The following is a 24,526-nucleotide window of genomic DNA, read 5'->3' as shown; positions in this document are numbered from 1 at the left end:
CCGTCTCAAAAATAAATAAAAGGGTGTTTGCAAATGACTTCTTTGAACAAGTGATATTTAGGCTAAGACCAAGGGACAAGAAGTTGTTGGTCATCAGAAGAGTGTTTTGGCCAGGCGTGATGGATCATACCTGTAATCTCAGCACTTTGGGAAACCAAGGCAGGAGGATCACTTGATCCCAGGAGTTCAAGATCGGCCTAGGCAACATAGGGAAACCCTGTCTCTACAAATATGTGTAATATGTGTGTGTGTGTGTGTGTATATATATATATTATATATATATATATATATTTTTTTTTTTTTGAGACCTAGTTTTGCTCTTGTTGCCCAGGCTGGAGTGTAGTGGCACCATCTCGGCTCACCATAACCTCGGCCTCCTGGGTTCAAGTGATTCTCCTGCCTCAGCCTTCCTGAGTTGCTGGGATTACAGGCACATGCCACCGCGCCTGGCTAATTTTGTATTTTTAGTAGAGATGGGTTTCTCCGTGTTGATCAGGCTGGTCTCGAACTCCCAACCTCAGATGGTCCACCCATCTTGGCCTCCCAAAGTGCTGGGATTACAGGCATGAGTCATGGTGCCTGGCTTTACAAATAATTTTTGAAAAATGATCTGGCAGTGGCAGCATGTGCCTGTGGTCCCAGCTACTCAGGAAGCTGAGGTGGGAGGGTCTCCTGAGCCCTGGAGGTAGAAGCTGCAGTAAGCTATGATCGCGCCACTGAACTCCATCCAGCCTAGATGACAGAGATCCTGTCAGAAAGAAGAGAAGAGAAGAGAAAAAGAGAAGAGGAAGGGAAGGAGGGAAGGAGGGAGAGAAAAAAGAGAAGAAGAAAGAAGGAAAAGAGAAGAAAAAAAATGTGCAAGGGCTCTGTGGTGGGACACACCCTGGTGTGTTCAAGGAATGGAGAGGAGGCCACTGCACCAAAGGATTCACTTTCATTCTAGGTGGACTGGGGCTCGAGTGAAGGACTGTTAAGCAGGGAAGTAAACAGATATGATTTATATCTCAAAATGGTCACTCTGAATACTAAGTAGAAAATGAGGCTCACACCTGTAATCCCAGCAGTTTGGGAGGCCGAGGTGGGCAGAGCACCTGAGGTCAGGAGTTCAACACCAGCCTGGACAATATGGTAAAACCTTGTCTCTACTAAAAATACAAAAAAAATAAAATAAAATAGCTGGGCGTGGTGGCGCATACCTGTAGTCCCAGCTACTCAGGAAGCTGAGGTGGGAGGATCACTTAAACCCAGGAGGCAGAGGTTGCAGTGAGCTGAGATCATGACACTGCACTCCAGCCTGGGTGACAGAGTAAGACTCCGTCTCAAAAAAAAAAAAAAAAGAAAATGAATTTGAGGGGCCAAGGTGGACGCCATAGAACCAGTCAGGAGGCTATTGCAATGGTCCATGTGAGAGAAGTTTGCAGTTGGGACCAAGGGTTTGGGAGTGGGTGGACCTGAGATGCATTTTAGAGTTGGATTCTTCAAGACTGAATGCTAGGTTGTTGTGGGGGAAAGGAAGGAGAGGGAGGAATGCAGACTCCCCGTGGCAGTGTGTGCACAGAGGTACCGCTGATGGAGATGGGAGGACTGGGAGAGGAATAAATCTAGGGGGACAAAAACTGGGAGTGAGGTTTGGAAAGGTTAAATCTGAGATGCCTATGAGTCATCCATGTGGAAATGTCCAGTAATTAGTTATGTCTGGAACACAGAGCAGAGATTTGAGCTGGAGAAATAAATTTGGGAGCCAGGGAAAGACGAAATTCCCTAAAGAGAGCTTAAAGGGAAAAGAAAAAAGCCCAGGATTAAGCCCTGGGAAGTGCAGGTCCTTCAATATCTATAAGTGAGGGTGAGGAGGAGGAAGAGGAGGCAGTGAGACAGGAGGAATTGCAAGAGACTGTGGCATCCTAGAAACCAAAAGGGTGAGGGGTGCCTTGAAAAGGAGAAGAGTAGGAAGTGTTCATCAGGTGTCCAGTAAGATGAAGACAAAAGGGGATCACCGGAGAGCTTCGAGATTGCAGCTTGGGGACAGAGTTAGACACAGGCACTAGGTAAAGTGGCATCCTAATTGTTGGGGCCACTGGGCTTTGTCATGATCTCTGGGAGACTGTTGGAAGGTGGTGAGGTGGGTAAGGTCAGTGTGGCTGATGGAAAGGACCTGCTTTAGAAGTCAGGCAGTCTGGCCAGGCACGGTGGCTCACGCCTGTAATCCCAGCACTGGGAGACTGAGGCAGGTGAATCACCTGAGGTCAGGAGTTCGAGACCATGGTGAATCCTTATCTCTACTAAAAATACAAAAAAATTAGCTGGGCGTGGTGGCATGCACCTCTAGTCCCAGCTACTTGGGAGGCTGAGGCAGGAGAATCACTCGAACCCAGGAGGCGGCGATTGTAGTGAGCCAAGATCACGCCACTGCACTCTGGCCTGGGCGACAGAGCGAGACTCCATCTTGGGAAAGAAAAAAAAAGAAGTCAGGCAGTCAGAGCGTTTTGCCTCTCCTTTCCCTGCAGGGGGTCTGTGAAGACCATGCTAACCTGAGCCTGGCAAGATGGTACAGGGGTTCAACAATCCCTTGCCACATCCTTCTTCAGGCTCTGCTAATTCAGCCGTGTCCCTCTCCCTCTGCCCGTTCCCCTGCAGGACACTTCACGGCCATGGTATGGAAGAACACAAAGAAGATGGGCGTGGGAAAGGCGTCCGCAAGTGACGGATCCTCCTTTGTGGTGGCCAGATACTTCCCAGCAGGGAATGTTGTCAACGAGGGCTTCTTCGAAGAAAACGTCCTGCCACCAAAGAAGTAACTTGTTAAATGTAATGGGAAGGTGGCAGACTTAAGAACGTGGATATGAAGTGCCTAGAACAACCAAAACCCGGCTGTGCGTCTGTCCCTGTGGGTGTATGTGCTTGTGTGTGTGATGCATGTGAGTGTTTCTGGTACACACACTTGGGCATACAGTTCTGCTTGAGCTCATTCTTACTACAGGAGTGAGCAAAGGAAGCGTTTATCCCGATCTCGTTACCTAGACCACGATTATTTGGATTGGGGGGAGGGGGGAATCCGTTTTTTAAATTTTTTGTTATTTTTAAGCAAACTTCTTTTGTACTTTTCTTACTTCTAATATCCATCCCTGGACTTTTGTATTCCAAATGTTTGTGATGCTGAGAAGTGAAGTTCATTTTATGTGATCTTCATGCGCCGTAATCTACTTTTGGTAGATAATTAAGATTATTAAACCCTCATTTAAATGTGACATAAAATACAGCTTTAAGCACGTAAATATAAAGCAGCTTCCATCAGGAACATGGAGCAGGCAGGGGCTCCATTTTACAGAATTACTGAGATTTCTCAGTTGTAAAACATGATGTCATCCTGCGTGCCTTCTGGAATTCTCCAATGGGGTCGCCAAAGAACAAATGGAGAAAAAAAGCTTTACTTCCTTGCATTCTTCTACCTTTAAATAGCAAAGTACCACTACCACCACCTCTTGTCCCCTTCCCTCTTTTCTTAAACTTCTGGCATTTCAGAGCTCAGCAGGCTACCCCTGGTTTCTGGAGAGTTGGGCTAGGCCTGAAGCTCTCCCTCCCCCACCTCTGCTAGGCAGCCCAGGCCTGGGCTGGGAGACAGCCCCTCACCCTGCCTGGGCTCTTGGCCAAGCAGCCTTGGATGGATGAAGTCAGAGAGGTGGAGTGAGGGTGAGTTTACTCAGAGCCCCCAGAGGAAGCCCTCCACCCTCTGCCCTCCCCCCACACAGGGCGGGAGCCCAGGCCTGTTCCTGGCAGCTGTGGCTGCAGCTGTGCTGCTGCTCCCTCCTGGAATGTGCGACAAGCCCAAATGTTCCAGGGAGATGGCCGGGGTAGGGGGCTTAGAAATGCTAATATGGTTCTGTGTTTTGCCTGAAACGATACCAGGTTCCCCTGAATAGCAACTTTACAAGGTCCATGTGGGAGGGACCAACCCAGATGCCCTGCCAAGTGTCCCTGAAACCATGGCAGCTCCGTCTGTCAAGATGGCAGGGGCGGGAGTGAGGGGGCTGCTGGCTTAACCGCAGGCATCTGGGCAGGCCAGTCCTCAAAGCAGCTCCTGAGGGTCTGTATTGCACTGTGACCAGTCTCAAGCTATGCCTCTCATTTCGCCGGGGATATTGACTAGGAAGACAATAAAATCTTTTTCTTTGTGTAATATCCTCCTCCAATGTGATTTATACCTGATTCTCGGTGGCTGAGACAATCCATGACTCTGAATCCCTCTCTTGATTAATCCCAGAATACCTGCAATCCATTCCCTGTGGACTGTGTTGCTTAAGTGGCCAAGTTTTAAGCCATGTGACCCACCAGCACAGAACTGATTAGACTAGAGTGGACACTGGATCCAACGGCAGCCAATCACCAGGCTGGCCATGGACTGGGAATTTCAGCTAAGAATTGTGGAGAGAATTTACCAGTGGAACTGAAAAAAATAAGGATGCCATGAGTTGGAATTAGGGCCATGGCAAACCAAGCTACTTGCAAGCCAAGTTATGAATGGGAAATACATAGAAGCAAAGAAGCCAGTTATTGGAGGTACAAAAGAGAAGGAGATGCTGAGAATATTCTTGAATGTTCCTGAGTTTTCTAGCTCCAGCCCAAATCTGTATATCTTTAAAGTATGCCCCTCATTTTCTTCAGGGCTTCCAAATAAACTGATATACCAGCTGATGGTACCCAAAGATTAGAATCATATCGTCTCGTCCTAACGGGAGACACTAAACAGAAAATGTGGATCCTGGCAGGAAGCTGACCGTGGGTGAAGAGACCCTGCTGAGATCCTTTTCTGGCCCCATCTGGCAAGCTGCCAGCCAATGAATGTCTTGGTGGCTCCTCAGGTCAGCCCCCCACCCCAATACACACACACACACACCCAGGTGGTGGAAGCCAGAATGCAGCCCGCCTCTGTGGGCTGGAGTTTGTTCCCACAGTTGGCTGGATTAAGGAAAAAGCTGAACCGGCGAGCTTTCCTGGGCCAAAGAAATGCCAGACACTGAAGCTGGCTGAGCAGGTGGTCACTAATCTCACTTTTAAGGATTTCTTGAAGACGGCAAGCCTCACAGTCCAAAAAGAACAAGGACAAACCAAACTGCGGCTCTCCTTTGTAGCCAGAGGGCGGAGGAAGAAGATCTCTGGGTGCAAGCCTCTTCCTCTCCCTGGGCCTCAATTTACCCACCTGTACGAGGTCTGTCACATGGAGTTAGGTCTATCAGTTCTCTCAGGTCCCCATGACACCTCCAGACCCAACTTAATGCTGGAAGTGTCTGATGAGAGAGCTCATTCCTGCCTTGGTGCTCTGGAACCCGAAACAAAAACAAACAGGCATGGCCACCTCCTCCACTGAAATGCTCCCAAGGCTGAAGCTTGCAGGCGGGAGGGCAGGGTAGAGGGCAAAGGAGGTATGAAGCAGCAGGGTCTGACCCACCCACCCCCTGCTCCTGGGTGAAGATGCCCCAGGAGGCGAGGTCTGCCAGCCTGCATGTCCATGGGAGCCAGAAGGTGTCTGGCAGCAGCACCAAGAGGCCTCATCCTTCACCCAAGTTGCTGCTGCTTCGCAGAAGGTAAGGGCTGAAGAGGCATTACAAGCTTCATTATTCTCCCAGGGAGACTGGTCTCCGGAGGAGGAGGCTGAAATTGAAGTCTTCTTCCAATGGGGAAAACAAGTTCTTCACCTTGTGCATGTATCATATCCTCTCTATCCCATTCAGGTGGGAAGGTGGACAAATTCAGTTTAAAAGGGTATTTTTGGCCAGGTGTGAGCGTTTGAAAGGGTATTTTTGGCCAGGCATGGTGGCTCACGCCTGTAATCCCAGCACTTTGGGAGGCCAAGGTGGGTGGATCACGAGGTCAGGAGTTCAAGACCAGCCTGGCCAAGATGGTGAAACTCCATCTCTACTAAAAATACAAAAGTTAGACAGGCGTGGTGGCGTGTGCCTGTAATCCCAGCTACTCGGGAGGCTGAGGCAAGAAATTGCTTGAACCCAGGAGGTGGAGGTTCCAGTGAGCCGAGATCGGGCCACTGCACTCCAGCCTGGGGAACAGAGCCAGACCATCTCAAAAAAAAAAAAAAAAAAAAAATTGTGTGGGGGTATTTTCAAATAATTTTCAAGTCACCAAATCTAATAATAAGGAAAAGGCTAGTCTGGAATGAAAGGACGAGGGAGGGAGGCAATGAGAATGAGAATATGACTAAGCCAGGGAGGGAAAGAGCTGGAACGGCTCAGATTCCCGAGGCTGACACCGAAATTTCCTGGGAGGGGCGCTGAGAACGGCCCGAGGGTCTAGAGTGGGGCTTGGACCCAGATTGGGGGAGATCAGAGAGGCAACTCCTTCCTGAACCTTCTCGAGAATGCCTGGGCGAGATGCAAGTCCAGGCCCTTCTCTAGGGTCTCTTCCCAAAGACTGGTGCGGGTGGGGCAATGGGCTCTTTTGCCGCAGCCTCCCTCCCGCCCGCGGCGCTCCAGCTGGCCCTTATCTCCTCCTTGCACGAATAGCAGTGCCACAGACGCCCCACAGGACTCCGGGAGCCCCACGCCGGCCAGCAATCTGTCCGAGTCTGCGGGCACCCTCCTCTCTCCCCGCAAAGGACTCGCAGGTATCAGGAATCCCCCTAGCTGTTGCTGGGATTCGGAGACAGTCTGCTGGCCTCTGGAGGGCGCGCCTCCGTTGGGGGCTCAGCGTCCCCATCTGCAAAGTGGGGACAGGTGTGTGTCTGGGGAGATCTAATGAATCCTGCCAGGCTGAGGCCCCCGATCCTGCCGTTTGAATTCCAGGGTCGCGGTGGACTGCACAGCGCTGCCGCCTCTGTACGGTGGCGCGTAGAGGCAAAGCGAAAAAGGGGACGCCCCGCGCCTCTTTTCCATCCTGGAAAGGAGTTGGGGTGGTGCCTGGCGCAGAGGCCGTGCGCTCGGGGGCGGGGACGGCCCTCCAGCGCCACCGCGTGGCTGGACTGGACTCGGGCGGCCGGCCCAGAAGAGACGCGAGGGAGCCACAGCCTCACCAGCTACCGCAAAACCAGAACCACGACGACCACAAGTTTTTGTGAAGGTAGCAGCCACGAACGCCGGAGCTGGGCGAACTGGTGTAATATGAGTAAGAAAACGGCAGCTAGTATTCATTGAGCTTTATGACGAGCCCATTACTCTCCAGTCCTTTTCTCATTTAAACTCTAATAATAGGCCGGGCGCGGTGGTTCACGCCTATAATCCCAACACTTTGAGAGGCCGAGGCGGGCGGATCACCTGAGGTCAGGGGTTCGAGACCAGCTTGGCCAACATGGTGAAACCCCGTCTCTACTAAAATTACAAAACTTAGCTGGGCATGGTGACAGGCGCTTGTAATCTCAGCTACAGGGGGGTGTGGGGGGTGGGTGGGTAATAAAAGACAGGAGAATTGCAATAGAGAAAGAGTAATTCACACAGAGCCGGCTGTACGTGAGACTAGAGGGTTTTATTTTTTGTTTTTTGGTTTTTTTTTTTTCTTTTTGAGACGGAGTCTCACTCTGTCGCCCACAGGTTGGAGTGCAATGGTGCGATCTCTGCGCACTGCAACCTCCGACTCCTGGGTTCAAGCGATTCTGCTGCCTCAGTCTCCTGAGTAGCTGGGATTATAGGCATTGCAGGCACGCACCACCACTCCCGGCTAATTTTTGTATTTTTAGTAGAGACAGGGTTTCACCATGTTGGCCAGGCTGGTCTCGAACCCCTAACCTCAGGTGATCCGCCTGCCTTGGCTTCCCAAAGTGCTAGGATTACAGGCATGAGCCACCGCACCTGGCCTGGAGTTTTATTATTACTCAAATCAGTCTCCAGGAGCATTGGGGGAGCAGAGTTTTTAAGGATAAGTTGGTGGGTAGGGGGAAGCCAGTGAGCCAGGAGTGCTGCTGATTGGTCAGAGATGAAATCATAGGGAGTCGGAGCTGTTTTTTTGGGCTGAATCAGTTCTTGGGTCCAGGGGCCACAAGATCAGATGAGCCAGTTTATCGATCTGAGTGGTGCCAGCTGATCCATCAAGTGCAGGATCTGCAAAATATCTCAAGCACTGGCCGGGCATGGTGGCGCACGCCTATAATCCCAGCACTTTGGGAGGCCAAGGCAGGTGGATCACCTGAGGTTGGGAGTTCGAGACCAGCATGACCAATATGGAGAAACCCCATCTCTACTAAAAATACAAAATTAGCCGGGTGTGGTGGTGCATGCCTGTAATCTCAGCTACTCAGGAGGCTGAGGCAAAAGAAACGCTTGAACCTGGGAGTTGGAGGTTGTGGTGAGCTGAGATCACACCATTGCACTCTAGCCTGGGCAACAAGAGCAAAACTCTGTCTAGAAAAAAAAAAAAAAAGAAAGAAAGAAAAAAGAATCTCAAGCACTGGTCTTAGTTTAGGGAAGGTTAGAATCTTGTAGCCTCCAGCTACATGACTCCTAAACCATAATTTCTAATCTTGTGGCTAATGTTAGTCCTACAAAGGCAATCTAGTCCCCAGGCAAGAAGGAGGTCTGCTTTGGGAAAGGGCTGTCTTTGTTTAAACTATAAACTATATATAGAGGTTTCTCCCAAAGTTAGTTCAGCCTTTGCCAAGGAATGAACAAGGACAGCTTGGAGGTTAGAAGCAAGATGGAGTCAGTTAAGTTCAATCTCTTTCACTGTCTCGGTCATAATTTTGCAAAGGCAGTTTCAAGCTGAGATCGCACCACTGCCCTCCAACCTGGGTGACAGAGCGAGACACTGTCTCAAAAAAATAAAAATAGAAATAAACTCATAATAATCTTTGAAGCGGGTACTACTATCAAATATTAGTTCCACCTCACAGAGGAGGAAACTGAGGTTTAGAAAGTCTGAGCAACTCGCTCAAGTCCTCCCTTGATGGAGAAAGCTGACCCACTGAAGCCCCCAACAATTTCCAACTGGACACCTGGAAATGTGGGGGGAATATTCTAGTTTGCCATGGAGCTGAAATCATCCGGGCTTTAAAGACCCTCCCATGCCCCCGTTTGTGGTTAACTCCTGCGTCCCTGCTCCAGGGAGCGGCCTCCACCTCTCTATTTTGAAGGAGAATGATGTCCATGGCCACCAAGGTCAGAGGCCAAAGAACAGAGCTTTTCTCTGATGCCCAGGAGCCTCGGCAGGAAGAGTGCTTGGAGACTTGAGAGTCAGAGATTGGGGAAATCTGGGTAGTCAGGAGCTTCCAGAAGGGTAGGAAAAATGCCAGGTTACTCAAGTTCTGAGCCCTGCTCTGCTTCCAACTGGCTATGTGATTTTGGACAAGTGCCTTCTCTTCTCTGGGTCTCAGTTTCCCTCGAAATGGGAGGATTCTTCCAGAAGGTCTGATATCTCTTCCCTTTCCCCACCTCCCCTTATCTCTCCTACACAAACTGCTCCCCACTGTCCCACCCAGACTGGCTCTAACATTCCAGAAGCCTTGAACTGTGGTTTGAAAGTCCCAGCTGCAAGTTGCTGCCCATCCCTGAGGTTCCTCCTGAGCTCTGGGCCCAGGGCTTTAGGTCCTGCTAAGGTATGTGGTCTTGGCAGGTTGGAGAGATCAGAGGGGAGGAAGGCCCAGTGCCTCTGAGACAGGCCTCAGGGAGGCCTGCATTGTGATGACCTCATTCATTCTATGACATCATCCTCTCACCCACCCTCTCTTCTCCCTGGTCAACCGCTCTGCAAACAACCATCAATCTGAATCCCAAAGGCCTGAGAAAGTCTGTTCTCCAGTACCTGCTGCTGATCTGTTTCAACCAACAAGAAGCACCATGAAATTGGAATTCACCGAGAAAAACTACAACAGCTTCGTGCTGCAGAACCTGAACAGACAGAGGAAACGCAAAGAGTACTGGGACATGGCCCTGAGCGTGGACCACCACGTCTTCTTTGCACATCGCAACGTGCTGGCTGCTGTCTCCCCGCTGGTGAGGAGCCTCATCTCCAGCAATGACATGAAGACCACCGATGAGCTTTTCATCACCATTGACTCCAGTTATCTGAGCCCGGTCACAGTGGACCAGCTTCTGGACTACTTCTATAGCGGCAAGGTGGTGATCTCCGAGCAAAACGTGGAGGAGCTGCTTCGTGGGGCTCAGTATTTCAACACACCACGCCTTCGAGTTCACTGCAACGACTTCCTTATTAAGTCCATCCGCCGTGCCAACTGCTTGCGCTACCTCTTCTTGGCCGAGCTGTTTGAGCTCAAAGAGGTATCAGACTTAGCTTACTCAGGCATTCGCGACAACTTCCACTACTGGGCCAGTCCTGAGGGCTCCATGCACTTCATGCGCTGTCCCCCTGTTATCTTCGGCCGCCTGCTCCGTGATGAAAACCTTCACGTGCTCAATGAAGACCAGGCTCTCAGCGCACTCATCAATTGGGTGTACTTCCGGAAGGAGGAGCGGGAGAAGTATTTCAAGAAGTTCTTCAATTACATCAATCTCAATGCCGTCTCCAACAAGACACTGGTGTTTGCCAGCAACAAGCTGGTGGGCATGGAGAACAGCTCATCCCATGCAACCCTGATTGAGAATGTCCTGATGGACCGCAAGCAGGAGCGGCCATGCAGCCTGCTGGTCTACCAGCGGAAAGGGGCCCTGCTTGATTCAGTGGTCATCCTTGGTGGCCAGAAGGCCCACGGCCAGTTCAATGATGGAGTGTTTGCCTATATCATCCAGGAGAACCTGTGGATGAAGCTCTCAGACATGCCCTATCGGGCAGCAGCACTTAGTGCCACCTCTGCTGGTCGCTACATCTACATTTCTGGTGGCACCACTGAGCAGATTTCAGGGCTGAAGACAGCCTGGCGGTATGACATGGATGACAACTCCTGGACCAAGTTGCCCGACCTGCCCATCGGGCTTGTCTTCCACACCATGGTGACCTGTGGGGGGACGGTGTACTCAGTGGGCGGGAGCATTGCCCCAAGGCGGTATGTCTCCAACATCTATCGCTATGATGAGCGGAAGGAAGTCTGGTGCCTGGCAGGAAAGATGAGCATCCCCATGGATGGCACCGCCGTGATCACCAAAGGTGACCGGCATCTGTACATTGTCACTGGACGGTGCTTGGTGAAAGGTTATATCTCCCGGGTCGGGGTGGTGGACTGCTTTGACACTAGCACTGGGGACGTCGTCCAATGTATCACCTTCCCCATTGAGTTCAACCACCGGCCCCTGCTCTCTTTCCAACAGGACAACATCCTCTGCGTGCACAGCCACCGGCAGAGCGTGGAAATCAATCTGCAGAAAGTGAAGGCCAGCAAGACGACCACCTCAGTGCCTCTCTTGCCCAACAACTGCCCCTTGGATGTGTCCCATGCTATATGCTCCATTGGAGACAGCAAGGTGTTTGTATGTGGGGGTGTCACCACTGCCAGCGATGTCCAGACAAAGGACTACACCATCAATCCAAATGCCTTCTTGCTGGACCAAAAGACAGGCGAGTGGAAGACCCTGGCTCCCCCACCAGAGGCACTGGACTGTCCTGCCTGCTGTCTAGCCAAGCTACCTTGCAAGATTCTTCAAAGGATTTAAACAACATTTTAAGTGGGAGAATAAGTAAATGCATTATTATTCACAATTTAATGAGAGAAAGAGAGGAAGATGGCCTGTTGTTTCCTTCTTAGTGTTCCAGTCCATGCTTGGCCCTGAAGGTGGAGATCCTAGGGTAGGGCTGCTCCCAGTGGGTGGAAACTCAGGGCCACTATGTCATTGGAGGTATCCAACAGGGGCTGGAAAGGAACCCCTGGTGGGTGGAATTGAGGCCCCTCCCAGGCACCGACCAAGGCGATGTCTGTCCCCTATTCTGTACCCCTGTGGTCACCTCTCAGGCATCTGCTAGATCAGCAGGTAAACATCTGCTCAGAGCTGTGAAGCATCAAGCTCCTCCAGCACCCGCTTCCCTCAGGTCTTCCGCAAAAGCAGGTGAGGACCCGTCCCAGGTCTAAGAGAGGAACCTCATGGCCAGGAAGGAAAAGGTGATCTGGGCAAGGCTCAGAAAAGGAGGCAGAAGGAACAGGGGAGGCAAGGTTACTTGGCTACTGTATTTGCCCATGCAGCTACGGTAGTTTGTGTCTCATTTGTGGGAAAGTTGGAGGTTCCTTACAATTGTTTCTAGTAAGCCAACTACATTGAGAACTTTCTCCAGGAATATGAGTCTGAGGGACTGGGGATAAAAGAGAGGCCAGTAAAGTGAGAAGAAAGAAACATATCCTGGCCGGGCACAGTGGCTCATGCCTATAATCCCAACACTTCAGAAGACTGAGGCAGAAGGATCACCTGAGCCCAGGAGTTTGAAGCCAGTCTAGGCAATAAAGTGAGACCCCGTTTCTAATGTAAAAAATAATAATAAGGCCAGGGGTGGTGGCTCACGCCTGTAATCCCAGCATTTTGGGAGGACGAAGCAGGTGGATCACCCAAGGTCAGGAGTTTGAGACCAGCCAGCCTGACCAACATGGTGAAACCCCGTCTCTACTAGAAATACAAAATTAGCAGGGCGTGGTGGCACATGCCTGTAATCCCAGCTACTTGGGAGGCTGAGAGGCAGGAAAATCGCTTGAACACGGGAGGCAGAGGTTGCAGTGAGCCAAGATCATGCCACTGTACTCCATTCTAGGTGACAAGAGTGAAACTCTGTCTCAAAAAAAAAAAAAAAAAGAATCTACTTTTGCATTTGGCAAGCAGCTAGACTAAGGGCACTAGAAAGCCTGGATTGCTTTAATTCAATCAAGGCATTATATGATTCAAAATTAGGCTTTAGTCTATTTCCACCTTTATTCTTAGTGTGTAGCCCTTTAGGATCCCAACAAAAATCACTTTTCTGGGGCTTCCCAATTACATATGACTAGCCTCTCTTCTATCTTTTCAGTGCTTGCCCTCTGCTGCCCTGGCCACCTCCCTATACCCTATCACCGCCAGCATCTATCATACAGTAATTTATAAGCATTGATTATTGCCTTTCTCCTAGCTCAGATCAATTTTTGCTTTTTCGATGTTGTTGTTGTTGAGATGGAATCTCACTCTCTCATCCAGGCTGGAGGGCAGTGGTGAAATCATAGCTCACTGCAACCTCAAACTCCTGGACTCAAGGGATCCTCCCGCCTCGGCCTCCTGAGTGGCTGGGACTGCAGGTGCTTGCCACCACACGTGGGGAGGTTTTTTTGTTTGTTTTTTAATTTTTTGTGGTGATGTGGTCTCACTTTGTTTCCCAGGCTGGTCTTGAACTCCAGGGCTCAAGCAATCCTCCCACCTCGGTCTCCCAAAGTGCTGGGATTACAGGCGTGAGTCACTGTGCCCGGCATTTGTTGCTTTAAAAGGTGGGAACTCTGTCTTAATCTCTCACCCAGTACCCTTCAGAAATAATTGTGTGGCCCTTGATCTGCCCTGGGAGAGTGCTGAGGAGGAATTCTACACAGGTTAATCTCTGTCTCCCTGAGAATCCAGGGCTCTTTCCTGATAGGCTGTCAAGTGCTCTCCTCATCCCTGTCACCCCACCCAGGCCAGGGGCTCCCTACCCACTATTCTCTCCCTCAGCCTCTACTGTCCTGGAAGTCCTGGCTAGCCTCTTTTTCAATCCCAGACCTACACCCCTTGGACTTTTTCTCTTCTCAGAGTCTCAGACCTGTTGGCGGGGCTCACTCTGCATTCAAATGGTCTCAAATGGAATCATTTTTATGATGGTTAATTTCTTTTTTTTTTTTTTTTTTTTTTGAGACAGAGTCTTGCTCTGTCACCCAGGCTGGAGTGCAGTGGCTCACTGCAACCTCCGCCTCCTGGGTTCAAGCCATTCTCCTGCCTTAGCCTCCCCAGTAGCTGGGACTACAGGCACGCGCACTACTACTCCCAGCCAATTTTTGTATTTTAGTAGAGACGGGTTTTCACCATGTTGGCCGGGCTGGTCTCGAACCCTGACCTCGTGATCCGCCTGCCTCGGCCTCCCAAAGTGCTGGGATTACAGGCGTGAACCACTGCACCCGGACCTTCTTCTTTTTTTTTTTTTTTTTTTTTTTGAGGCGACGTCTCGCTCTTGTCACCCAGGCTAGAGTGCAGTGACATGATCTCGGCTCACTGCAACCTCTGCCTCCCGGGTTCAAGCAATTCTCCTGCCTCAGCCTCCTGAGTAGCTGGGACTACAGGCACCCGCTACAACACCCGGCTAATTTTTGTACTTTTAGTAGAGATGGGGTTTCGCCATGTTTGCTAGGCTCTCTCAAACTCCTGACCTCAGGTGATCCTCCCGCCTCAGCCTCCCAAAGGGCTGGGATTACAGGCGTGAACCACCTCGCCCGGCCTGTGATGGTTAATTTTATGTGTCAACTTGGCTAGAGCATGGTACCTAGAGAGCTAGTCAGACATTATTCCATATTTTTTTTTTTTTTTTGAGACGGAGTCTGGCTCTGTCACCCAGGCTGGAGTGCAGTGGCGCGATCTCGGCTCACTGCAAGCTCCGCCTCCCGGGTTTATGCCATTCTCCTGCCTCAGCCTCCCGAGTAGCTGGGACTACAGGCGCCCGCCACCTCGCCCGGCTAGTTTTTTGTATTTTTTAGTAGAGACGGGGTTTCACCGTGTTAGCCAGGATGGTCTCGATCTCCTGACCTCGTGATCCGCCCGTCTCGGCCTCCCAAAGTGCTGGGATTACAGGCTTGAGCCACCGCGCCCGGCCTATTCCATATTTTTTAATTTTTTTTTTTTTTTTTGAGATGGAGTCCTGCTCAGGACTATAGTGCAGACTATAGTGCAGTGGCATGATCTCAGGCTCACTGCAACCTCCGCCTCCTGGGTTCAAGGATTCTCCTGCTTCAGCCTCCTGAGTAGCTGGGACCCATCACCATGCCTGGCTAATTTTTGTATTTTTAGTAGAGATGGGGTTTCACTATATTGGCCAGGCTGGTCTCGAATTGCTGACCTCAAGTGATCTGCTGACCTCGGCCTCCCAAAGTGCTGGGATTACAGGTGTGAGCCATTGTGCCCAGCCTATTTTTAAATTTGTATTTTATTTTATTTTAGTCTTTTTTTTTTGTGGAGAATGGGGTCTCACTATGTTGCTCAGGCAGGTCTCAAATTCCTGGGCTCAAGCTTTCCTCATGCCTCTGCCTCCTTAATTGCTGGGATTACAGGCATAAGCCACTGTGCCCGGCTGTTATTTTATTTTTTATTATTTTATTGATTTATTTTCTACCTGCCATTAATGACACAAATAAATAAATTGAGGGGGCAGAGCAAGATGGCTGGATAGAGGGCTCCACCAGTCTTCCCTCTGCAGGAAAACCAAGTTCGACAACTATATACACAAGGGGAGCACCTTCATAGGAACCAAAAATCATGTGAGCACTCACAGTGCCTGGTTTTGACTTCATATTGCCAAAAGAGGCACTGAAGAGGGTAGGAAAGACAATCTTGAATTACCCATGCTGCCAGCATCCTCCAGCAGCCACATAGCACGGAGTTCTATATGTGAGCTTGGGGAAGGAGAGCCCAGTGATTGTGAGGCTTTGCATTGAACTCAGTGCTGCCCTGTCACAGAACCAGACTATACTCTGCTGCTGCCTGACCACAGAGGAAGCATTTGCACTGGCCCAAGCCAGAGGGGAATTGTCCAGCCAGCAGCTGCAGCTTGAGTTTCGGCAAGCCTCACCAGTGCTCTGGGGCCCTGAGTGAACTTGAAGGCCACAAAGATTACAATTCCTAGGCGAGTCCTGGTGCTGAACTGGGCTCAGAGCCACTGGACTTGGGGGGCATGCAACCTACTGAGATACCAGCCAGCTGGTTAAGGGAGTGCTTGCATCACCCCTTCTCCGACCCCAGGCAGGACAGCTCACAGCTACCAAAGAAAACTCTTCCTTCTGCTTGGGGACAGGAGGGAAAACTAAAGAGGACTCTGTCTTGCATCTTGGATATCAGCTCAGCCACAGTAGGATAGGGCACTAGTCAGAGTCAGAAAGCCTCCATTCCAGGCCCTAGTCCTTACACATTTCTAGACATACCCTGGGCCAGAAGGGAACCTACTGCCTTGAAGGGAAGAATCCAATCCAGGCAGGATTCATCACCTGCTGATTAAAGAGCCTTTGGGCCCTGAAAAGCCAGCAGCGACACCCAGGTAGTAAGCTGTGCGCCTTGGGTGAGACTCAGAGACGCACTGGCTGCAGGTGAGACCCAGCACATTCCCAGCTGTGGTGGCCTCAGGGGGAGATTCCTTCTGCTTGAGAGAAGCAGAAGGAAAAGTAAAGGGGACTTTGTCCTGCACCTTAGGTACCAGCTTGGCCACAGCGGGGTAGAGCACCAAGCAGGCTCTTAGGTTCCCCAATTCCCGGCCTTGACTCTTAAATGTCATTTCTGAACCTACACTGGGCCAGAGGGAAGCCCACTGCCCTGAAGAGTGAGTCCCAGGCCAGGCCTGGCAGCATTCACCACAGCTAACTGAAGAGCACTTGGGGCTGGTCGCGGTAGCTCACGCCTGTAATCCTAGCCCTTTGGGAGCCCAAGGTGGTGGATCACTTGAGGTCAGGAGTTCAAGGCCAGCCTGGGCAACATCATGAAACCCTGTTTCTACTAAAAATACAAAAATCAACTGGGTGTGGTGGCACTTGCCTGTAATCCCAGCTACTCAGGAGGCTTAGGCAAGAGAATCGCTTGAACCCGGGAGGCAAGGGATGCAGTGAGCCGAGATCACGTCACTGCACTCCAGCCTGGGCCAAAGAGAGAGACTCTGTCTCAAGAAATAAATATATAAGAAAAAGGAGCACTTGGGTCTTAACTGAACATCAGTGGTAGCCTGGCAGTACTCCCTGTGGGCTTGTAGTGGTGGCTATGGGGTGAGGCTCCTCTGCTTATGGAAAGGGGAAGGAAGAGTGGGAAGAACTGTGTGACACAGCAGTGCAATAGGACACCTCTCTGGATCTACCCAGGGCCTGGGGGAACTCACTGCCCTAAAGGGAAAAACAGAAGCCTGACTAGCTTTACAACCTGCTGATTGAAGAGCCCTAGGGCCTTGAACAAACATAGGCGGTAGCTTGGTAGTGGTTACAGAGGGCCTTGGGTAAGCCCCAGGGCTGTGCTGGCTTCAGGTCTGACCCAGAGCAGTTCCAGTGCTGGTGGCCACAGAGATGCTTGTGTCACTCCACCCCAGCTCCAGGCAGTTCAACACACAGAGACTCCATATGTTTGGGGGAAGGTAAGGGAAGAGAACAAGAGCCCCTGCCTAGGAATCCAGAGAATTCTTTCAGAGCTTATCCATGACCACCAAGATGGTATTTCTATGAGTCTGCAAGAACCACAGCATTACTGGGCGTAGGGTGCACCCTAATGCAGATGTGGCTTAGATCACAACACCCAAATCCTTTCAAAGACTTGGAAAGCCTTCCCAAGAAGAACGGGTTCAAACAACCCCAGACTGCAAACACTGCAATAAATACCTAACCCTTCAATGCCCAAACACTGACAAACATCCATAAGCATCAAGACCGTCCAAGAAAACATGACCTCATCAAACAAACATTAAGGCACCAGGGACCAATCCTGGAGAAACAGAGATATGTGACCTTTCAGACAGTGAATTCAAAATAGCTGTTTTGGCCGGGCGCGGTGGCTCAAGCCTGTAATCCCAGCACTTTGGGAGGCCGAGACGGGCGGATCACGAGGTCAGGAGATCGAGACCATCCTGGCTAATACAATGAAACCCCGTCTCCACTAAAAATACAAAAAAATTAGCCGGGCGTGGTGGCGGCGCCTGTAGTCCCAGCTACTCGGGAGGCTGAGGCAGGAGAATGGCATAAACCCGGGAGGCGGAGCTTGCAGTGAGCCGAGATCGCGCCACTGCACTCCAGCCTGGGCGACAGAGCGAGACTCCGCCTCAAAAAAAAAAAAAAAAAAAAAAAGCTGTTTTGAGGAAATGCAACAAAATTCAAGATAACATAGAGAAGGAATTCAGAATTCTATCAGATAAATTTAACAGAGACCAAAATAATTTAAAAGAATTTTTTTTTTTGAGACAGTTTCACTCTCGTTGCCCAAGCTGCCCATGCCCAAGCAACAAGCTGATCTAAATGGCGCAATCTCAGCTCACGGCAACCTCTGCCTCCCAGGTTCAAGTGATTCTCCTGCCTCAGCCTCCCGAGTAGCTGGGATTACAGGCGTGCTCCAGCAGACCCAGCTAATTTTGTATTTTAGTAGAGACAGGGTTTCTTCATGTTGGTCAGGCTGGTCTCGAACTCCCGGCCTCAGGTAATCCGCTTGCCTCAGTCTCCCAAAGTGCTGGGATTACAGGCATAAGCCATCACACCCGGCCCTAAAAGAAGTTTTTTTATTATTATTATTATTTTTTTTTTTTATTTTTTATTTTTGGAGATGGAGTTTTGCTCTTGTTGCCCAGGCTGGAGTGCAGTGGCGCAATCTCAGCTCACTGCAGCCTCCACCTCCCTGACTTAAGCAATTCTCCTGCCTCAGCCTCCTGAGTAGCTGGGATTACAGGCACCCACAACCATGCCTGGCTAATTTTTTGTATTTTTAGTAGAGACGGGGTTTCACCGTGTTGGCCAGGCTGGTCTCAAACTCCTGGCCTCAAGTGATCCACCCGCCTGGGCCTCCCAGAGTGCTGGAATTATAGGCATGGACCACTGTGCCCGGCCTCTGTATTTTCAAAGAGCTTGTCTTGAAGCTCACTAATTCTTCTGCTTGATCAATTCTGCTATTAATAGACTCTGATGCATTCTTAAGTTGTCAATTGTATTTTTCAACTTCAGAATTTCTGCTTTTATAATAATAAATTATAAAGTAAGAATAATTACAATAAATATAAATAAATTATAAGAATAATTAAAACTTGGCTGGGCACAATGGCTCATGCCCGTAATCCCAGCACTTTGGGAGGTCGAGTCGGGTAGATCACTTGAGGCCAGGAATTTGAAACCAGCCTGGCCAACATGGCAAAACCCTGTCTCTACTAAAAATACAGAAAAATTAGCCGGGCATGGTGGTGCACGTCTGTACTCCCAGCTACTCAGGAGGCTGAGGCATGAGAATCACTTCAACCAGGGAGGCAGTTTGCAGTGAGCTGAGATTGCGCCACTGCATTCCAGCCTGGGCGAGAAAGAGACTGTCTCAAAAAAAGAAAAGAAAATATACAGTCAGAGGAGACAAAAAAAAAGGAATAAAAATGAAGCACAGCTGGGCACAGTGGCTGATGCCTATAATCCCAACATTTTGGGAAGTTGAGGTGGGCAGATCACCTGAGATCAGAAGTTCAAGACCAGCCTGGCCAACATGGTGAAATCTTGTCTCTACTAAAAATACAAAAATTAGCCAGGCATGGTAGCATATGCCTATAATCCCAGCTACTTGGGAGGCTGAGGCAGGAGAATCACTTGAACCTGGGAGGTGGAGGTTGCAGTGAGCTGAGATCGCACCACTGCACTCCAGCCTAGGTGGCAGAGTGAAACTCTGTCTCAAATAAACAACAACAACAAAAATTGAAGCACACCTACAAGATCTAGAAAAAGGCCTCAAAAGGGCAAATCTAACACTTATTGGCATTAAAGAGGAGGTAGAGAAAGAGAAAGAGGTAGAAAGTTTATTCAAAGGGATAATAACAGAGAACTTCCCAAACCTAGAGAATGTCAATATTCAACTACAAGAAGGTTATAGAACACCAAGCAGATTTAACCCAAAGAAAACTGCCTCAAGGCACTTAATAATCAAACTCCCAAAGGTCAAGGACAAAGAAAGGATCCTAAAAGCATCAAGAGAAAACAAATAATATAAAAGGGAGCTCCAATACTTCTGGCAGCAGATTTTTCAGTGGAAACATTACAGGCCACAGGAAAGAGTGGCATGACATATCTAAAGTGCTGAAGGGAAAAAAAAATTACCCTAGAATGTCTGGAGAAAATATCCTTCACACATGAAGGAGAAATACTTTCCCAAACAGGCTGGGTGCAGTGGCTCATGCCTGTAGTCCTAACTACTCCGGAGGCCGAGGCAGGAGAATCATTTGAACCCAGAGGGCAGAGGTTGCAATGAGCAGAAATCACACCAATACACTCCAGTCCGGGCAACAGAATGAGACTCTGTCTTAAAAAAAAAAAAAAAAAAAAAAAAAAAGAGGGACAGGCCAGGTGCGGTGGCTCATGCCTGGCACTTTGGGAGGCTGAGGCAGGCAGATCACCTGAGGTCAGGGTTCGAGGAAACCCTCATGTCTACTAAAAATGCAAAAATTGGCCGGGCGCGGTGGCTCAAGCCTGTAATCCCAGCACTTTGGGAGGCTGAGACGGGCGGAGGCACAATCAGGACCTGAGGTCAGGCTAACAGTTCGAGCCGGGCGAGGTGGCAGCCTGTAGTCCCAGCTACTCAATGAGGCAGGAGAATGGTGTAAAACCGGGAGGCGGAGCTTGCAGTGAGCTGAGATCTGGCCACTGCACTCCAGCCTCTACGTCTCAAAAAAAAAAAAAAAAAAAAAAAAAAAAAAAAAAAATGCAAAAATTAGCTGGGCATGGTGGCGCACGCCTGTAATCCCAGCTACTTAGGAGGCTGAGGCAGGAGAATCACTTGAACCCAGGAGACTGAGGTTGCAGTGAGCCAGGATTGTGCTACTGGCACTCCAGCCTGGGCGACAGAGTGAGACTTTGTCTCAAAAAAAAAAAAAAAAAAAGCAGAGGGACAAAGTTAAAGTGTAGAGTTTTTATTAGTTTTCTTTTTGCCTGTAAGTTTATTTGTTTATGCAAACAGTGTTAAGTTGTTATCAGCTTAAAATAATGGGTTAAAAGTATTTGCAAGCCTCGGGATAATATGAAATCAGAAAACATACAACGGATACACAAAAAATAAAAAGCAAGAAATTAAATCATGCCATAGAGAAAATTACCTTCACTAAAAGGAAGACAGGAAGGAAGAAAAGAAGGAAGAGAAGACCACAAAACAACCAGAAAACAAATAACAAACAGGCAGGAGTAAGTCCTTACTTATCAATAAGAACATTGAATTTTATTTTTATTTATTTATTTTTTTGAGACAGAGTCTGTCTCTGTCGCCCAGGCTGGAGTGCAAGGGCACGATCTCAGCTCACTGCAACCTCTGCCTCCCAGGTTCAGGTGATTCTCCTGCCTCAGTCTCCTGAGTAGCTGGGACTACAGGTGTGTGCCACCACGCCCGGATAATTTTTTGTACTTTTAGTAGAGCCAGGGTTTCACCGTGTTAGCCAGGATGGTCTCGATCTCCTGACCTCGTGATCTGCCCACCTCTGACTCCCAAAATGCTGGGATTACAGGCGTGAGCCACCATGCCCGGCATAACACTGAATGTTAAGGGACTAAACTCATCACTTTTGTTAGTCTGTACTCATACTGCTATAAAGATCTACCTGAAACTGGGTAATTTATGAAGAAAATAGGTTTAATTGACTCACAGTTCCTCAGGCTGTACAGGAAGCATGGCTGGGAGACCTCGGGAAACTTAAAATCATGGCAGAAGGTGAAAGGGAAACAAGCACTTCTGACCATGGTGGAGCAGGAGGAAGAGAAAGAACAAAGTGGAAGGTGCTGCACGCTTTTGAAACAACCATCTAATGAGAACTCATTCACTATCATGAGAACAGCAAGGGGGAAGTCCACCCCTTGATCCAATCGTCCCCCACTGGGCCTCTCCTCCAACATGGGAGATCACAATTCAACATGAGATTTGGGTGGGAACGCAGAGCCAAACCCTATCACCAATCAAAAGGTGCGGTGGCTCACGCCTGTAATCCCAGCACTTTGGGAGGCCGAGGCGGGCGGACTGCTTGAGGTCAGGAGTTTGAGACCAGCCTGGTCAACACGGTGAAACCCCGTGTCTACTAAAAATATAAAAAATTATCCAGGCACGGTGGCACATGCCCGTAATCCTAGGTATTCGGGAGGCTGAGGCATGAGAATTGGTTGAGCCTGGGAGGCAGAGGTTGCAGTGAGCCAAGATCATGCCACTGCACACTCCAGCCTGGGCAACAGAGTGAGAATCCATCTAAAACAAACAAACAAGCAAAAGACACACACAGACTGAAAATAAAGGGATGGAAAAAGATATTCCATGCCAATGGAAACCCAGAAAAGAGCAGGAGTAGCTATACTTAGACAAAATAGGTTTCAAGACAAAAACTATAAGAAGAGAAAAAGAAGGCCACTATATGATGATAAATGGGTCAATTCAGTAAAAGGATATAACAATTGCAAATATGTATGCACCTAACACTGGAGCACCCAGATAAAATTAATATAAACCAATTCACTAGTGTTAAAGAGAGTGATAGACTCCAATACAATAAGAGCTGGCGACTTCACCCAACTTTTAGCACCAGACCGATCTTCCAGACAGAAAGCCAATCAACAAACATTGGACTTAATCTACACTATAACCAAATGTAACCAAAATGGATAGTACTGGCATTAAAACAGATACATAGACCAGTGGAACAGAATAGAGAACCCAGAAATAAATCCATACATCTGCAGTAAACTCATTTTTGACAAAAGTGCCAAGAAAATACACTGGGGAAAGGATGGTCTCTTCAATAAATACTGCTAGGAAAACTGGATATCCATACGCAGCAGAATGAAACTAGATCCCTATCTCTCACCGTATACAAAAATCAAATCAAAATGGATGAAAGACTTAAATCTGAGACCTCAAACTATGAAATTACTACAATAAAACACTGGGGAAACTCTTCAGGACATTGGACTGGGCGAAGATTTCTTGAGTAAAAGCCCACAAGCACAAGCAACCAAAGCAAAAATGGACACATCAAGTTAAAAAGCTTCTGTACAGCAAAGGAAACAATCAACAAAATGAAATGAAGAGACAACTCACAGAATGGGATAAAATATTTGCAGAACCACCCATCTGACAAGGGACTAAGGAGAATATATAAGAAACTCAAACAACTCTATAGGAAAAAAATCTAATAATCCAATTAAAAATGGGTGAAAGATCTGAATAGACATTTCTCAAAAGAAGACATGCAGGCCAGGCGCGGTGGCTCACGCCTATAATCCCAGCACTTTGGGAGGCTGAGGCAGGCGGATCACGAGGTCAGGAGTTCAAGACCAGCCTAGCCAACATAGTGAAACCCTGTCTCTACTAAAAATACAAAAATTAGCCAGGCATGGTAGCGTATGCCTATAATCCTAGCTACTCGGGAGGCTGAGGCAGGAGAATCACTTGAACCTGGGAGGCGGAGGTTGCAGTAAGCTGAGATCATGCCACTTCACCCCAGGCTGGGCGATAGTGTGAGACTCCATCTCAAAAAAAAAAAAAAAAAAAAAAAAAAAGAAGACATACAAATGGGAAACAGGTATATGAAAAGGTGCTTAACATCATGCATCACCAGAGAAATACAAATCAAAACTACAGTGAGATATCATCTAATTCCTAATCAGAATGGCTTTTATCCAAAAGACAGACAAAAACAAACACTGGTGAGGATGTGGAGAAAAGGGAACCCTCAGACATTGTTAGTGGGAATGTAAATTAGTACAGTCTCTATAGACAACACTTTGGAGGTACCTCAAAAAAGCAAAAACAGAACTGCCATATGATCAATCAGTTCCACTCCTTGATATACCCAAAAGAAAAGAAATCAGTAGATAAAAAAATATCTGCACTCCTGTTTATTGCAGCGTTATTCACAATAGCCAAAACTTGGAAGCAACCTAAGTGTCCATCAACAGACAAATGGATAAAGGGAATGTGGTACATATACACAATGCAGTACTATTCACCATAAAAAAAGAATGCGATCCTGTCATTTGCAACAATGTAGATGGAGCTGGAGGTCATTAAGTTAAAAAAGGCAGTCACAGAAATACAAACTTTGGGCTGGGCGTGGTAGCTCACGCCTGTAATTCCAGCACTTTGGGAGAACGAGGCAGGTGGATCACCTGAGGTCAGGAGTTCGAGACCAGCCTGGTCAACATGATGAAAACCCGTCTGTACTAAAAATACAAAAATTAGCCACGTATGGTGGTGCATGCCTATAATCCCAGCTACTCAAGAGGCTGAGGCAGGGAAATTGCTCGAACCCAGGAGGCGGAGTTTGCAGTGAGCCAAGATTGAGACATTGTACTCCAGCCTGGGCGACAGAGTAAGACTCTGTCTCAAAATAAATAAATAAATAAATAATACAAACAGCATGTTTTCTCTTATTTGTGGGAGCTAAAAATCAAAACAATTGAACTCATGGAGATAGACAGTAGAGGGATGATTACCAGAGACTGGGAAGGGTTGTAGGGGGAGGAGGAAGGGAGGAAGTGGGAATGGTTAATGGGTACCAAAAAAGTAGAATGAGTAGGCCAGGTGTGGTGACTCACATCTGTAATCCCAGCACTCTGGGAGGCCAAGGGGAGAGGATCGCTTGAGCCCAGGAGTTTGAGACAAGCCTGGGCAACATAGGGAGACCCATCTCTATTTTTAAATAAAAAAAAGAATGAATAAGACTTAGTATTTGCTAGCACAACAGTATGACTACAGTCAAAAATAATTTAATAGTACATTTAAAAATAACT

General features: G+C 48.6%; 5 protein-coding genes across 7 annotated transcripts in view; 3 read left to right on the top strand and 2 right to left on the bottom strand.

Annotated features, from left to right (window-relative positions):
* The window catches only part of GLIPR2 (GLI pathogenesis related 2), a 126,430-nt gene extending 122,256 nt beyond the window's left edge, over window positions 1-4,174 (top strand). For both annotated transcript variants that reach the window (XM_050762272.1, XM_050762273.1), the window contains one exon: window positions 2,635-4,174. In XM_050762272.1, the coding sequence (XP_050618229.1) occupies window positions 2,635-2,795 (161 nt within the window). In that variant the 3' untranslated portion in view covers window positions 2,796-4,174. The remainder of the gene's footprint in view (window positions 1-2,634) is intronic.
* The window catches only part of HINT2 (histidine triad nucleotide binding protein 2), a 546,951-nt gene that overhangs the window by 402,467 nt on the left and 119,958 nt on the right, over window positions 1-24,526 (bottom strand). The window lies entirely within an intron of this gene.
* The window catches only part of CLTA (clathrin light chain A), a 429,778-nt gene that overhangs the window by 375,506 nt on the left and 29,746 nt on the right, over window positions 1-24,526 (top strand). The gene's annotated exons all lie outside the window — the stretch shown is intronic.
* The window catches only part of SPAG8 (sperm associated antigen 8), a 454,367-nt gene that overhangs the window by 405,638 nt on the left and 24,203 nt on the right, over window positions 1-24,526 (bottom strand). The window lies entirely within an intron of this gene.
* On the top strand, window positions 9,463-11,644 carry CCIN (calicin). 2 transcript variants are annotated; one of them, XM_050762125.1, is made up of 2 exons: window positions 9,463-11,034; window positions 11,196-11,644. In XM_050762125.1, the coding sequence occupies exons 1-2, from the start codon at window positions 9,771-9,773 to the stop codon at window positions 11,627-11,629; spliced, it is 1,698 nt and encodes a 565-aa protein (XP_050618082.1). In that variant the 5' UTR covers window positions 9,463-9,770; the 3' UTR covers window positions 11,630-11,644. The 2 variants fall into 2 exon arrangements, with proteins under 2 accessions (XP_050618082.1, XP_050618081.1); XM_050762124.1 differs by having other exon boundaries at window positions 9,466-11,605.

Source organism: Macaca thibetana, chromosome 15, assembly GCF_024542745.1.
Source record: "Macaca thibetana thibetana isolate TM-01 chromosome 15, ASM2454274v1, whole genome shotgun sequence".
In the NCBI taxonomy this organism is placed as follows: Eukaryota; Metazoa; Chordata; class Mammalia; order Primates; family Cercopithecidae; genus Macaca; species Macaca thibetana.
Note: the sequence above shows the minus strand (reverse complement) of the source record. Positions and strands in the feature narration are given on the sequence as shown.